The sequence below is a fragment of the Cetorhinus maximus genome, unplaced genomic scaffold, assembly GCF_964194155.1.
Source record: "Cetorhinus maximus unplaced genomic scaffold, sCetMax3.hap1.1 HAP1_SCAFFOLD_1506, whole genome shotgun sequence".
NCBI lineage: Eukaryota > Metazoa > Chordata > Chondrichthyes > Lamniformes > Cetorhinidae > Cetorhinus > Cetorhinus maximus.
Window position 1 is genome coordinate 65334 of NW_027597447.1, and position 15242 is coordinate 80575.

The window sequence follows — 15242 nt, forward strand, 5'->3', positions numbered from 1 at the left end:
GGAAGTAAGGATTAGTAATAATGGGCAAGTATTCTAATTAGCAGGATGTGTCTAGTGAAGCCCTGTAAGGATGTGTTGGACCTCAACTACTCACCATATTTGTTAACGACTCAGATGATGGGATAGAAAGCTACAGATCCAAATTTCACAATGGCACAGTGTCTTAACATAAACAATAGTCCAGTTGTGATGGGACCATTCATAAAACAGCCTATCACACCACTTAACTAACAAATTAACTTATTACTGACTCAACGCAGCTCATCGATGAGTTATAAAATAAACCAGTCTAAAGATTTAGTAGCATCAAGCAGCTAAAATTAAATTTAAAATTAAGTTTAAAATTCAGCACCTCTGCTCTAGTCAATCCTTAGGAGGTGGAACTCTGCTCTCTCTGCACCCCACATGTCTCACTGCTTTGCCACCCCATCCTATTCAAACCTGGCATAGTCTCTTTGTTTCTAATGCATACGTGATTGCCTTTTATTCCAACCCTGGTTTAACTCATTTATGCCTCAGCATAATCTGTCCCATAATCTGTGTCACCTAAGCCCCATCTTTCTGGTCCCTGGACCAGATCATCAACGAAGACATTACAAAGCTGACAGACTACTGCAGAACATGGCAACTTACACTGAATTCTTCTAAAACTATATCCACTGTATTCCACCTCCATAATGCCAGTGCCAAAAAAGAATTGCATAGTTACATGGATGGTCAGAGACTGAAGCATGACCCCAACCCAACATACTTTTGGGAGTCACTCTAGATAGGACTCTGTCCTTTCAGGAACATCTGAAGAAAACAGCAGCAAAGGTCAAAACCAGAAACAACTTATTAAGCAAACTTGCTGGATCTACGTGGGACAGGGCAGCAACCACAACACTCCGGACCTCAACACTTGCCCTATGATACTCCGCAGCAGTGTGCAGTGCACCTGTCTGGCACAGGTCATCACACACACACCTTGTTGACACTCAGTTGGATGCAACAATGCACATCATAATTGGAACTCTCCGCCCAACACCCCTCCCCTGGCTTCCTGTCCTTGCAAACATCACTCTGCCACACATCCGACGACAGATGAAAACCCACAAGCTGGTTTAAAACATCCAATGATGCACCTCACTCACAGCTCCACAGTGATACATTCAATTCACCTATTGCCTGCCTTTCATTTTGGCGCCCCATATGGAGTAATCTCCCTGAACAAGGTCTACTAGCACACACCCTTTGGACCAAGGAATGGGGAACATGGGAAGTCACTAATAAGCTGCTCGTGACAAACCCCGCCTGTCGAATGACCTACGACGGCAGGAGTGGTCGTTGCTAAACAGGTTCAGGGCACGTCAGGGTCCATGTGCTGCCAACCTCCACTGCTGGGGCCTCACTACAAACCCCTTGAGCACTTGTGGAGAGACATAAACAATGCTGCGCATTACTGGGGAGTGCCCCCTCTACAGATTAAGTGGTGACTAATCACCTTAAATTCAGCTAATGAGGAAGCGATCGCTTGGCTTGGGGATTTGCGTTCATTAAATAATAATAATAATCTGTCCCAAATAAAAAGTATTATCTCCATAAAGATATCCTATTTTCCCTGTGAATCACTCATTTTAAATGGCTCCTTCTATTTTATTCCTAATGAGCAGCATTTCATCTCCACAAGTCTGCCCTCCTGAATTAATATGTATTAAGAAAAGCAGCAAAAACTCAGCCGCATCTTCCGGACTCGATGGGAGGACTGTCAAACAAATGCTAGTGTTCTTCCTGAAGCCAGCTCCATAGGCATTCAGACAAAACCCCTGCAAAATCAATCATGATGGACTAGATAAAAGCAAAATAGTGCGGATGCTGGAAATCTGAAACAAAAACAAAAAATAGCTGGAAAAACTCAGCAGGTCTGACAGCATCTGCGGAGAGGAATACAGTTAACGTTTCGAGTCCGAATGACTCTTCATCAGAACTGAGGAAATATAGAAATGAGGTGAAATGTAAGCTGGTTGAGGGGGGGTGGGACAGGTAGAGCTGGATAGAGGGCCAGTGGAGGCAAAGAAGAGATTGCCAGAGATGTCATAGACAAAAGGACAAACTGTGTCCAGATGACAGCAAAGCATCTCTCTCACTAGGTCTCGTTTTCCCAACTCTCAAATGGCCAGCGCTTCAGAGGAGGACAAAAGAAAAGAAACACTTCATAGGAACTCTGAAGCTCTCCTTGAATCCCGGCAGCATTGATATTAATGACTGGGAGGAGCTTGCTACCAATCGCTCAAAATGGCGAAAGCTTGTCCATCAAGCTGCATCACGTTTTGAGTCCCAATGTCTTAATGACAAGACAGAGCAGCAGTAGAGAAGGAAAGAAAAGGAAGCAAATCCTGCACTCCGGATCCCACTAGCTCGTGGCACATTCTGCCCCGTGTGCCCAAAGCTCTGCGGGTCAAATCTTGTCTTGTTCAGTCACATGAAGACCCAGGTAGAAACTCACGATTCTGAGTAGACATCATCCTCGAATTGAGGGACAGCCAACGATGACAAACTGTCAGCCTATAGAATACCCAGCATTGTAATGGCATCTCTATTGTTTCTTAGCTCAAATCAAGTGAATTTTATCCTTGACTCCTCTAGAACATCCTCTCTCTCTCCAGCACTGTAGTATTCCTCTTATTCAATATTGTTATCCTGCCTCCTTTCTTTCCTTTCCTATCTTTCCTTAATGCCTTGCATCCAGGAATATTTAGTCATCCCAGTCTTACTGTTTTTTGAGCCAGGTCTCTGTTATTGCCACAAAATCATATTTCCATGTGGCTATCTGCACCTACAGCTCACCAACCTTATGTACCACACTCCACACATTCAGATACACGAATAGCAAACCTAATTTAGACCCCCACCTAATACCTTATTATTTTCTACCCATGCACCGTCTGACTCTCCCAATTCTCTGTGCACTTTGGATTTTCCTCTCTAATTTTACCTCCTGGCTCCCACACCCCTGCCAAGTTAGATTAACCCTCCCCAATAGCATTAGCAAATTGCCCCACAAGAACATTGGCCTCAACTGTGTTCAGATGCAACCCATCCTACCTGTACATGTTCCATCACCCCCAGAGCTGGTCCCAAAGTATCAGGAATCTAAAGCACTCCCTCCTGCACCATTTCGCCGATCACACATTCATCTGCTCCAACCTCCTGATTCTATATTTGTTAGCATGGAGGTTACTACCTTTGAGGTCTTGCTTGCTAGTGTATTTCCTAACTCCTTAAAGTCTACCTGCAGGATCTAATCCCTCTTTCTACTTATATTTTTGGTGCCGATATGAACCATGACCTCTGATTGTTCTCCTCTGTCAAGGTACTCTGCAGCTGCTCAGTAACATCCTTGACCCTCTCACTAGAAAAGTAACATACCACCCTGGATTCATATCTTTGGCCACAGAAACCTCTGTCTGTGCTTCCCTGATTATAGAATCTTCTATCGTCAACTAAAGAACAAAGGTACCCACAATGTTAACCTCGAGATTGGACAGGTAAAAGTTGTGTGAGATTGTCATGTACTTAAGACAATGAAAGAGATCATAAACTGTCAAATCAAACTTTACCTTTTTGCTGATTTAAAAAGTGGACTTTGCTGAACCAAAAGATGGCTGCTACAGGTCACATGATTCACAAGTTGGCTACAGTTTCTGGAAATTTCCAACAGCAGTTACAGGACAAAAGCTCAGCCCTCATCCTTGGAGAATCTCACACCGCTCATTGTGAGGGCACATTACAATCAACAAAATCAGGGATCAGGTCAGTCTCCCCACCTGGACTATAGCAAAGGGGAAGCTGTCTAAACTCGTCATACCTGCAGAGGCACGAAAAGCCACCATTTATCTCTTAAGGTGAACAATGGATTTTGAACAGAGGCACAGAAACTGCTTGTTAGCCTGCACCTGACTCATTAACGGGAAACATCACATGACCTAAGCTTCTGGCCTTTGAAAGTTTTAACATTACATTTTCGGACTCACAATTCAGTCCACTGTTTAAACTCCAGCCTGCAAACATCACAGCAGGACTCCAGGCTGACCAACAGCCTGCATCAAGTCTAAGCCTCCTAAGAGCCCATGTCTCGAGAAGATTCCTGCCATTGCTTGCCAAGCAAACCGAGTCTTGAGATACCAACCTCAACTTGCTGCGTCACCATCAACTTGAATGGAATTCTACAAAATCTTGCTTCAGCCAGCTGAACTGTAGCTCCTCTGTGAAGGAACCCTCACTGGACTCTGACTTTCTGAATTCTGGCAATCATGTAAACTGACATCAATATCTGTGGTGCTTTTTCTTTTAAGTTATTCATAGTCGTAAAAACTCCTCTTTCCTATCTTCTTATTGTGTGCATGTGTGCGTATGAAGTTGAGACCATTTCCCGGGTTTGAATGTGTGAATAAATTTTACTTTTAATCTAGCCTTAAAGAGAGTTTGCTGCGAGTCACTTTAAAACTTGACCTCACAAACAGAAGGTTGGCTGATTTTGAATCAAAGTTTTGAATCCTGGATTCATATCTTTGGCCGCAGAATCCTGGCTGATATTGTCCCACTGCCTAGTCAGAGGCGCCAATGCCAGCTTTAGCACTCTTTCGTTATTCCAGGCAAAACTAACCATCTTGAGTACAGACTGGGATCAAACCTGCTAAGACTCCAGACAACACATTTACCCTCAGAGGTAATGGACATTTGTACATTTTTCCTGATAAAGTTGTCAAAAGAAAAAGTACACCCATCTTTGGGAATTAAGGGAAATTTCAACTCCCAAAAATGGGTGAGTTTCGGTCAGGAGCGCTGCGAACATTTTTTAAAATGTCAAACTGTACCTAACACACCCTCCTGCTTCCAATTTTAATAGAGGTGGGGTGCATCCAGACTAATCCCAGGAGGCAGGTTGTTACTTAAATATTGTCATAACGCTGTGGGTCTCACATTTTATCTGTTTTTCAGATTTAATGCTGGTCCAGAGGGTTTCCTGGGCTTTGCAAACACAGCAGCTAACGGCAAAGGAGCTCAGCAGTGTGGAAGTGGCAAGTGCCTTTCCAGCACTGCTTGTGGGTTAAGAGGAAAGGAGTGCTCCTACTCTGGCTGCCAATCTAACCTGCTTTCCCCTCAACATTGCAGGCCCTGTCCCTGTGAATTTTATAAACTGGTGTCTACAGAACAGGGGGCACACTCATTGTATAATTACTTGTGCACAATTAAAGAGACATTTATTGACACTGGTGGGTGGGTTGTAATGTTAGGAGCTATACACTTGTAGATCTAAAACTGAGTAAAGATTAGATTCTGGTCTCCTCCTTCACCAACTGGATGTAAGAAGTTTTATATAGTAGAGGGTGGTTGCCTAAAGGTGAAGTTTGGAAACGAAGAATTTTTTTTTAAGATAGAAGATTACAATCCAAGCAGCATTTGTGAAGAATAGCTGAAAGCAAGTGTAAATTGTCAGGCTATGATTACTCTCCAATGTTCTCAGGGTCTGATCCTTATGACAAATGGAAGAATTAAGTGAATATGTGGACATGGGTTAAGTCCCAACCAGAGGAGAAACGAGGTATGGCACTGGCATTGTTGCTCCCTAACAAAAGTAAAATCAGAAGCAAGTATTTTGTGAACTGGAAGCCCCTCAGCTGGATGCAGAGAATGGTTTGGCTCTTCTATTAAGTTTCATGGCTGAAATTTACCAAAAAGATGATCTATTGGATGCCTACAAGGCATGATCAGACTTTGATAGATTTCCAAAGACAGAACATACTTAGAAGTAGGAGTAGGCCATTCAGCTCTTTGAGCCTGCTCTGCCATTCAATAAGATCATGGCTGATCTAGTTGTGTCTCATTTCCACTTTGCTGTCTGTCCCCCATATAACCCTCGACTCCCTCGTCTATCAAAACTCTGTCCAACTCTGCCTTGAATAAATTCAATGACCCAGCCTCCACTGCTTTCTGGAGAAGAGAATTCCACATAACGACCCTTTGAGACAAAATTTCTCATCTCAGTCTTAAACAGCAGATCTATTATTCTTAAACTGTGTCTCCTAGTTCTAGTCTCTCCAATAAGGAGAAACATCCTTTCAGCATCCACTCTGTCAAATCCGCTCAAGATCTTATATGTTTCAATAAGATCCCCTCTCATTCTTCTAAACTCCAATGGGTATAGGCCCAACCCATCTAACATTTCTTTATAAGATAGGCCCTTCATCCCAGGAATGAGTTGAGTGAACATTCTCTGAACTGCTTTTAATGCAATTATATCTCTTTTCAAATAAGGACAGTCACTCCATAGAGTATATCATGGACTCTAACAGATTGTATAAAAGATTGCAGAAATTAAATTTGGAGGTTCCTTGTTTAATGCTCACATTTAAATTACTGGATTATGCACATATGGACACTGGTTACTGGTCTTAACTTCAGAGCTACTTCTCTTTAGCTCTGAAGAAGAGTCATGTGGACTTGAAACGTTAACTCTGTTTATCTCTCCACAGATGCTGCCAGACCTGAGTTTATCCAGCACTTTCTGTTTTTAATTAATTTCCAGCAGCCTTGATGGCACAAATGGGATATTCCGTAGTGTCACAAAAGATGGAGGGCTTAGTGATTGCAGCATTTTGAGATACTGGACGCAGACACCCAGTACAAAAGAAGAGTTACAAAAGAAGCAGAAAAACAGTGTTATCGAAGTGATGCATGACATAGAGTGTATTCGATGTGGATTCATTCAGCTATGCGGTGTTAGTGATAGCAGCTTGGCCATGTGGAACAGATTGGCTAAACTGTGACCTAGATTCACTCAGTAGTGCGAATCAACACAAGGTTAGGGAGTATGAAAGTTGTACTTGCTTTCGGTTCGGGGATGACAACACATTATGAGGTCACTAAAAAGAGTGGTGATTCCATGCAAACTAGCTGGAGTAAGGCACTTCATTAGTATTGATAACAAAAACAGAATTACCTGGAAAAACTCAGCAGGTCTGGCAGCATCGGTGGAGAAGAAAAGAGTTGACGTTTCGAGTTCAACATGACCCTTCAACAGAACTGAAGTATAGTTAGGAGAGGGGTGAAATATAAGCTGGTTTAAAGTGGGGAGCGGGGGAAGAGAAGTTGAGGGTGGGGTGGTTGTGGGGACGAGCAAGCAGTGATAGGAGCAGATAATCAAAAGATGTCACAGACAAAAGGATCAAAGAGGTGTTGAAGGTGGTGATATTATCTAAGAAAAGTGCTAATTAAGAATGGATGGCAGGATACTCAAGGTACAGCTCTAGTGGGGGTGGGGTGGAAAGACTGACAGGGTATTGGTTGTAGATTTAAAAATAATGGAAATAGGTAGGAAAAGAAGAATCTATATAAATTATTGAAAAAAAACAAACAAAAGGGAGGGGGAAGAAACGAGGGGCGGAGGGGGAGTTTAAGATCTAAAGTTGTTGAATTCAATATTCAGTCCGGAAGGCTGTAAAGTGCCTAGTCAGAAGATGAGGTGCTGTTCCTCCAGTTTGCGTTGGGCTTCACTGGAACAATGCAGCAAGCCAAGGACAGACATGTGGGCAAGAGAGCAGGGTGGAGTGTTAAAATGGCAAGCGACAGGGAGGTTTGGGCGCAGCTTTGAAAAAGGGTGCGGCGGTGCTGCTGGAGGGAGAGGTCGAGTGTGTTCATATGGCGGCGCATGGCACTGAGTGTGGATCTCAGAATGCGACGGGTGCCATGCGCCGCCATATGAACACACTCGACCTCTCCCTCCAACTGCACCGCCGCACCCTTTTTCAAAGCTGCGCGTGCCCCCAGTTTCATTTTATTCTTCGCCTCATCCGACGCCTCAACAAGAAACTTTTTCTCTTTCTCTCAAGTGCTAAGGAACGCAAGCTCCAACAACTCATCGACACCAATACCCATCTGGGACCATCCACCCCTGCTTGTCCCTCCGTTCCCACCCCATCTTCCAATCCCAGCCCCAGCCACGTATTCACTATACCCCCTGACCTTCCCCTCTCCGACGCTGAACATTCAGTGCTCAGCAAAGGACTTAGTTTCATACCCTTACGCCCTCATCTCAATGAATTTCGGGCTCGGCACGATGCTGAACTCTTCTTCCGCCGTCTTCGTCTCCGTGCTCACTTCTTTGGGCAGGAGTCCTCTCCCCGTTCAACGGATCCTTTTACCCACCTCCAATATTCTCCCTCCACCTGGACCCCTCCCTCTGGATTCTTACCTTCTCTTGATCTTTTCATTGAGAACTGTCGGCGTGACATTAGCCGTCTCAATTTCTCTGCTCCTCTCACCCAATCTAATCTGTCTCTCTCTGAACTTACTGCACTCCGTTCTCTCAGGTCCAACCCCAACATTGTCATCAAACCCGCTGACAAGGGTGGTGCTGTTGTTGTCTGGCGCACTGACCTCTACCTCACGGAGGCTGAGCGTCAACTTGCAGACACTTCCTCCTACCTCCCCCTGGACCATGACTCCACCACGGAACATCAAGCCATTGTTTCTAGGACTGTCACTGACCTCATCTCCTCTGGAGATCTTCCTCCCACAGCTTCCAACCTGATAGTCGCCCAACCTCGGACGGCCCGCTTCTACCTCCTACCCAAAATCCACAAACAGAACTGTCCTGGCAGACCGATCGTGTCAGCCTGTTCCTGCCCCACGGAACTCATTTCTCGTTATCTTGACTCCCTTCTCTCTCCCCTTGTCCAGTCCCTTCCCACCTACATCCGTGATTCCTCTGACACCTTATGTCACATCAACAATTTCCAGTTCCCTGGCCCCAACCGCTTCCTCTTCACCATGGATGTCCAATCCCTCTACACCTCCATCCCCTACCAGGATGGTCTGAGGGCCCTTAGCTTCTTCCTTGAACAGAGGCCCGAACAATCCCCATCCACCACTACTCTCCTCAGTCTGGCTGAACTTGTTCTCACACTGAACAATTTCTCCTTTAACTCCTCTCACTTCCTCCAAATAAAAGGTGTGGCCATGGGTACCCGCATGGGCCCCAGCTATGCCTGTCTCTTTATGGGGTATGTGGAACATTCCTTGTTCCAGTCCTACTCCGGCACCCTCCCACAACTCTTTCTCCGGTACATCGATGATTACTTCGGTGCCGCTTCATGCTCTCATCAGGACCGGGAAAAATTTATTAATTTTGCTTCCAATCTCCACCCCTCCATCATTTTCACATGGTCCATCTCTGACACTTCCCTTCCCTTCCTTGACCTCTCTGTCTCAATTTCTGATGATAGACTGTCCACCAATATCCATTACAAGCCTACCGACTCCCACAGCTACCTCAACTACAGCTCCTCACACCCCGCTTCCTATAAGGACTCCATCCCATTCTCTCAGTTCCTTCGCCTCCGTCGCATCTGTTCTGATGACGCTACCTTCAAAAACAGCTCATCTGACCTGGCCTCCTTCTTCCTTAACCGAGGTTTTCCACCCACGGTCGTTGACAGGGCCCTCAACCGTGTCCGGCCCATCTCCCGCGCATCCGCCCTCACGCCTTCTCCTCCCTCCCAGAAACATGATAAGGTCCCCCTTGTCCTCACTTATCACCCCACCAGCCTCCGCATTCAAAGGATCATCCTCCGCCATTTCCGCCAACTCCAGCATGATGCCACCACCAAACACATCTTCCCTTCACCCCCCCGGCGGCATTCCGTAGGGATCGTTCCCTCCGGGACACCCTGGTCCACTCCTCCATCACCCCCTACTCCTCAACCCCCACCTATGGCACCTTCCCATGCCCACGCAGAAGATGCAACACCTGCCCCTTCACTTCCTCTCTCCTCACCGTCCAAGGGCCCAAACACTCCTTTCAAGTGAAGCAGCATTTCACTTGCATTTCCCCTAACTTAGTCTACTGCATTCGTTGCTCCCAATGCGGTTTCCTCTACATTGGAGAGACCAAACGCAAACTGGGCGACCACTTTGCAGAATACCTGCGGTCTGTCCGCAAGAAAGACCCAAACCTCCCTGTCGATTGCCATTTTAACACCCCACCCTGCTCTCTTGCCCACATGTCTGTCCTTGGCTTGCTGCATTGTTCCAGTGAAGCCCAACGCAAACTGAAGGAACAGCACCTCATCTTCTGACTAGGCACTTTACAGCCTTCCGGGCTGAATATTGAATTCAACAACTTTAGATCTTAAACTCCCCCTCCTCCCCCCCGTTCCTTCCCCCTCCCTTTTGTTTGTTTTTTTCAATAATTTATATAGATTCTTCTTTTCCTACCTATTTCCATTATTTTTAAATCTACAACCAATACCCTGTCAGTCTTTCCACCCCACCCCCACTAGAGCTGTACCTTGAGTATCCTGCCTTCCATTCTTAATTAGCACTTTTCTTAGATAATATCACCACCTTCAACACCTCTTTGATCCTTTTGTCTGTGACATCTTTTGATTATCTGCTCCTATCACTGCTTGCTCGTCCCCACAACCACCCCACCCTCAACTTCTCTCCCCCCGCCCCCCCACTTTAAACCAGCTTATATTTCACCCCTCTCCTAACTATACTTCAGTTCTGTTGAAGGGTCATGTTGGACTCGAAACGTCAACTCTTTTCTTCTCCGCCGATGCTGCCAGACCTGCTGAGTTTTTCCAGGTAATTCTGTTTTTGTTTTGGGTTTCCAGCATCCGCAGTAGCTTTTTGTTTTTATCATTAGTATTGATGTAGTCTCTAGTGAGATAGCTTTGCTGTTAAGGGAGCCTCCTATGAAAAAAGGCACAAATTGAGCATGTACGTTGAGCATGTCCAATGTTCACATTGTACATTGAGCATGATAAAGCAATTGTTTTTGGAAAGTTAGTGGCTCACAGAATCTTAAAGGCCCAGAAGTAGACCATTCGGCCCATTATTTCTACACTGGCTCTCCAAATGAGCATTATGACCTAGTGCCATAGCCCTGCATTTTCCCCGTATCCCTGCACCTTATTTTTTTTTCAAATAATCACCTAATGTCCTCTTGAATGCCTCGATTGAACCTGCCTCCACCACACTTCCAGGCAGTGCACTCCAGACCCAAACCACTCGTTGTGTGAAAAAGTTTTTTCTCACGTCATATTTGCTTCTTTTGCAAATACATTAAATCTATGCCCTCTCGTTCTTGATCCTTGAGTGGGAACAGCTTTTCCCTATCCGTTCTGCCCTGCCCCATCACGATTTTGAAATTTCTATCAAATCTCCTCTCAGCCTTCTCCTCTCCAAGGGAAACAGCCCCAACCTCTCCAATCTATCCTCAGAGCTGAAGTTTCTCATCCCTGGTACCGTTCTTGCAAACCTCTTCTGCACTTTCTCCAAAGTGCCTGCAGTTTAGCCAACCAGGGCATTATCCCCTTTAAAAAATCTGATATTTCTAATCAGAATTTTATTAATGGTATCAGGTGATAAGAATCAAAGAGAAAAAAACACTGTCTTCAAACTGAAAAGACAATTTTCGCTCCCTTCTTGTCAAAGATTAAAAATCCTGCTAAAGGTGTGGCTGATGAGGAGAATACAAGGCTCAAAGAGATTAGTGCAAAACGTGAAATTTATAAAATATATCGGAGGGCACCTATTGTAAGCCTTTCGTTGGCATGTGACTTTAATAAGGTAGTTGCCATGGATCTAAAGGTCTGGGACAAAGACAGAAATATTTTCATTTTACACTTGATAGACATGGCAACCAGATTTAATCTTTCAAATGCAATATATGGCAAGGACAAAAGGACAATTGTACGTAAGGCCATAGAGAAATGAATAAGGTTCGGATTTTGAGCACCAGCTAAGTTTCTGACTGATAATGGAGTCAAATTTGTTGATGACGCGTTTAAAGACGTGTGAAAATACGAACACTGTGGTTATGAATGCTGCAGCTCAATGTCCTTTCAGCAATGGACTCTGTGAAAGAAAATCTTGTGATAATGGCTGAAATGCTGCACAAAATCTCAGCAGATCAACCGAATAGTTGGAAGGAATTTGTAGTTTATTCTGAAGTACAAGATAGAAGACAGCCTGCCCTGTCGCATAGATGGATGTGTATGGAAAAGGTCCTTGCAAATGGGACTTATAAGACTAAAGCGAGACAAGCTGCTTGGAATTTTGAAGAGCTACGGGTTGAAACAGATGTTAAGAGTAGACTCTACCACATTGGGAAAAGTCATTCTGAAAGTCTTTTTTAGCTCTTTTGGCCCCATATTCATGGGAGCGTTGATCAATTGACATAAAAGCCACATTTTTGCACGGTGATCAATTTCAGGTAGAAAGGCTTTTGAAGCCGCCTAGAGGCGAGCAATCCAGAAGTGAAGTTCTGGAAACTAAACAAATGCGTTTATTGCCTGAATGATGCCTCAAGGGTGCGGTATTTTTCAGTGAGATCTGTTTTGCTGAAAGTAGGCTATGTTCAACTAAAAGCAGATCCTGCAATGTTTTATTGGCATCAAAAAGGGAAATTTTCAGCATCTTCATGATGCATGTTGATGACTTCTAATGGGGTGGTACTGTGGAATTTTAGAAATGTGTTACTAACAAGATTAAAGTGGAATTTAAGATTGGAAGTTAGGTTTCAGTGGCTTTAAATATATTGGTTTAAACATTAAGCAGAATAGATCAGGAGTAACTTTAAATCAGCAATCCTTTTTACAGTGTTACCCTTATCCTGTTTATTTGTGTTAGGTCACAGAAAGATGAAGTAACATCTAAAGAAGAAACAGATCAGTTGCGAAGCTTGATTAGTCAGTAGAATTGGTTATGCACTCACACAGGATCGGAGGCTAGTTTTGATGTATGGGAACTAAGAACTACGATGAGATATCCTACAGCAAAGTGTGTTTCAAGGGCAAATAAAACATTTTAAAAATTAAATATGGAGAAATGTGCACTTAAGTTTACCCTTCGGTGACCCAAAGAACATGAAATTTGTTAGTTTTAGTGATGCTTCTCATGCCAATCTTCCTGTTAGGTATTCAAGTGCAGCAGGTTTCATAATATTTTTGCTGGGTGAAAATTGGAAACGTCCTTTAGCCTGGAAAGCTAAGAAAATAAAAAGGGTTGTTAAAAGTACTTTAGCTGCAGAAACAGTGGCAGTGTGGAAGCAGTGGGTATGGAATTCTATTTGTCAATTATTGTAGGGAAAATTCTACACTAGGGGTGTACTGAAAACAGCTTGGCCATTGAATGTTATAAATAATTTTCCCCTGCGGGTAATGTTCACTCAGCAAAAAAGTGTAAGTGAGAAAAGATTAAGGATTGACTTTGTGTGAAACAAATGTTAGGAGAAAAAAAAAAGAGATTTCCAAGTTAAAATGGATTGATGCAATTATCTGATTGTTTCACAAAAAGGAGCACTTGTACCAAAAGGTTATTGGGGCTCCTAAAAGAGGGGTGTCTTGTAATGTGATGCTTTACAAAGAATATGGAAAATCATTTTTTTCAATTTGTTTTGAAATATTGTTTATGAATATTATTTGTTAAATTTTATTTTCATAAGAAAAAAGGGAATCTGTTAATTGTATAAATTAAAGTGTCTGCAGGTGGAGGCACTTATTGGATAATTACTAGTGCACATAAAAAGAGACACTTCCATTGGTTTTCTCAAAAGTATAAATAGACACTTCGTCTTTAAAATGAGGTTGATCATTTGGTTATTTGTTTATTTGATTTCTCAAAAGTGTATTAAGAGACGCTTCAGTTCCAGGCAGCTGGTGGTTGAGGGGGTCATTTGATCCAACTCTCTGCCTCTCTTTCGTGGTTATGTCTGTGCCCGGGTGTCCTTGGAGATGGAGCATGCGATGTCCACTGGTATGCTTGAGGCCTCCTGCGGCCAGTGTGTGCTGCAGGGGCTGGAGAGGCTGCATCATCAGTCCCCCGAAAGGATATTTTAATTTAATTTTGATAAGTTTCCTTTAAAATTTTGGGGTTTTTTGTTACAGTGCCCCTTTAAGAGGTGGTTCATTTGTTAATTAGTTTATTTGTTTATTTGATTTTACTGAAAAAATATATAGAGACACTGATTGACACTGGTGGGGGCTTGTCGAGTTAGGAGCTATACATTTGTGAATAAATCTAAAACTGAGTAAAGATTGACTTCTGGTCTCCTTCACCAACTAGCGAAGAAATTTAACAGTCCCCATGCTATCATTATCCCACAAGCGTACTCCCTTCCTGCTCCCGGGGTGTGCCCTCCTCCGGACTGATTCCCGGCCGATGAGGAGCCAAGCCTGTCAATCAAGTTGGCTTCCAGGGGGTCCCTGCCTCCCTGCACTACTTCCCACCCCCTTCCCCTCCCGCCACCCTATGCTGCACAAATTAATGTTGGGGTCTCTGTGTCTGGACTCCACATGATGTTGCTTAGACAAGTGTCAGGAAGTGACCCATATCAATGAAATCAAAACTCATTCAGTGGCATCACCTGAAAAACAGAAGAGGCAAGGCCAGAAAAATGAAAAGGAATGAAACAAGATGCCCAATGTGACTGAATGGCAATAAACATGGAGTGACTCCACAGTCCAGGCTAGAGTGCGCTTGTTTCTATACTATGACTAACTGATGGGAACTGGCAAAATAAACATTATGGGGACATGGGCTTTTAGATTCATCCTAGCCGTAAGACTATGTAATGTAATAACCCAGCGGTAGGACTGAGTTTGGTGTGTAGAATGAGGTCTTTTCTTACCTGGGAGTACTTGGTCAGTGTATCCTGTGGCCACATGCTGTGAGTCAATGCTGTAAACGGGCCAGAAGGTGAAAAACTCCCTGTTAAAGGAGATCAGACATATAGGATAAATACCATGACACCATCAGTAAGAAAAGGACAGCAGCATACAGGTCATTAAACCTTGCACTTAGTAGGTTTCAGGAGAGTCATTAGCTACTTAGGACAATTTAAAAACAGACAATAAAACAATTGTGAGAATCTTCACTAGAGACAGGCTGCATGCAAAGCCACACACTTCATGCAGTGTGGTGCTACGTGTATCTTTGTTTACAAAGAGTTTAATGTGCAATTCGGGGAACATGTGGCTGAAACAGATAAGGAGGTCCGAGATCGTGACCTGTGTTGAGTAAGCTGATCTCTGCATTGCTACAGTGCCTTTCACGGCCATTGGGTGCAAAGCCCTTTGGGGCATCCTATAAAATAATTTTTGAAGTGTAGGCACTGTTGTAATGTTGGAAACATTGCAGCAATTTGCACACACAAATCTCCCACAAATAGAAGAGTTTGTACAAAAATTTAAAAA

At 43.8% G+C, this 15242-nt stretch overlaps 1 protein-coding gene across 1 annotated transcript in view; it reads right to left on the bottom strand.

The window, feature by feature from the left end:
- sgsm3 (small G protein signaling modulator 3) overlaps window positions 1–14770 on the bottom strand; it is a gene marked incomplete at its 3' end in the record, with an annotated part of 79839 nt that extends 65069 nt beyond the window's left edge. The window contains exon 1 of the mRNA XM_078536766.1: window positions 14678–14770. Coding sequence (XP_078392892.1) covers window positions 14678–14713 — 36 coding nt within the window. The remainder of the gene's footprint in view (window positions 1–14677) is intronic.
- Window positions 14771–15242: the final 472 nt, after the last annotated feature.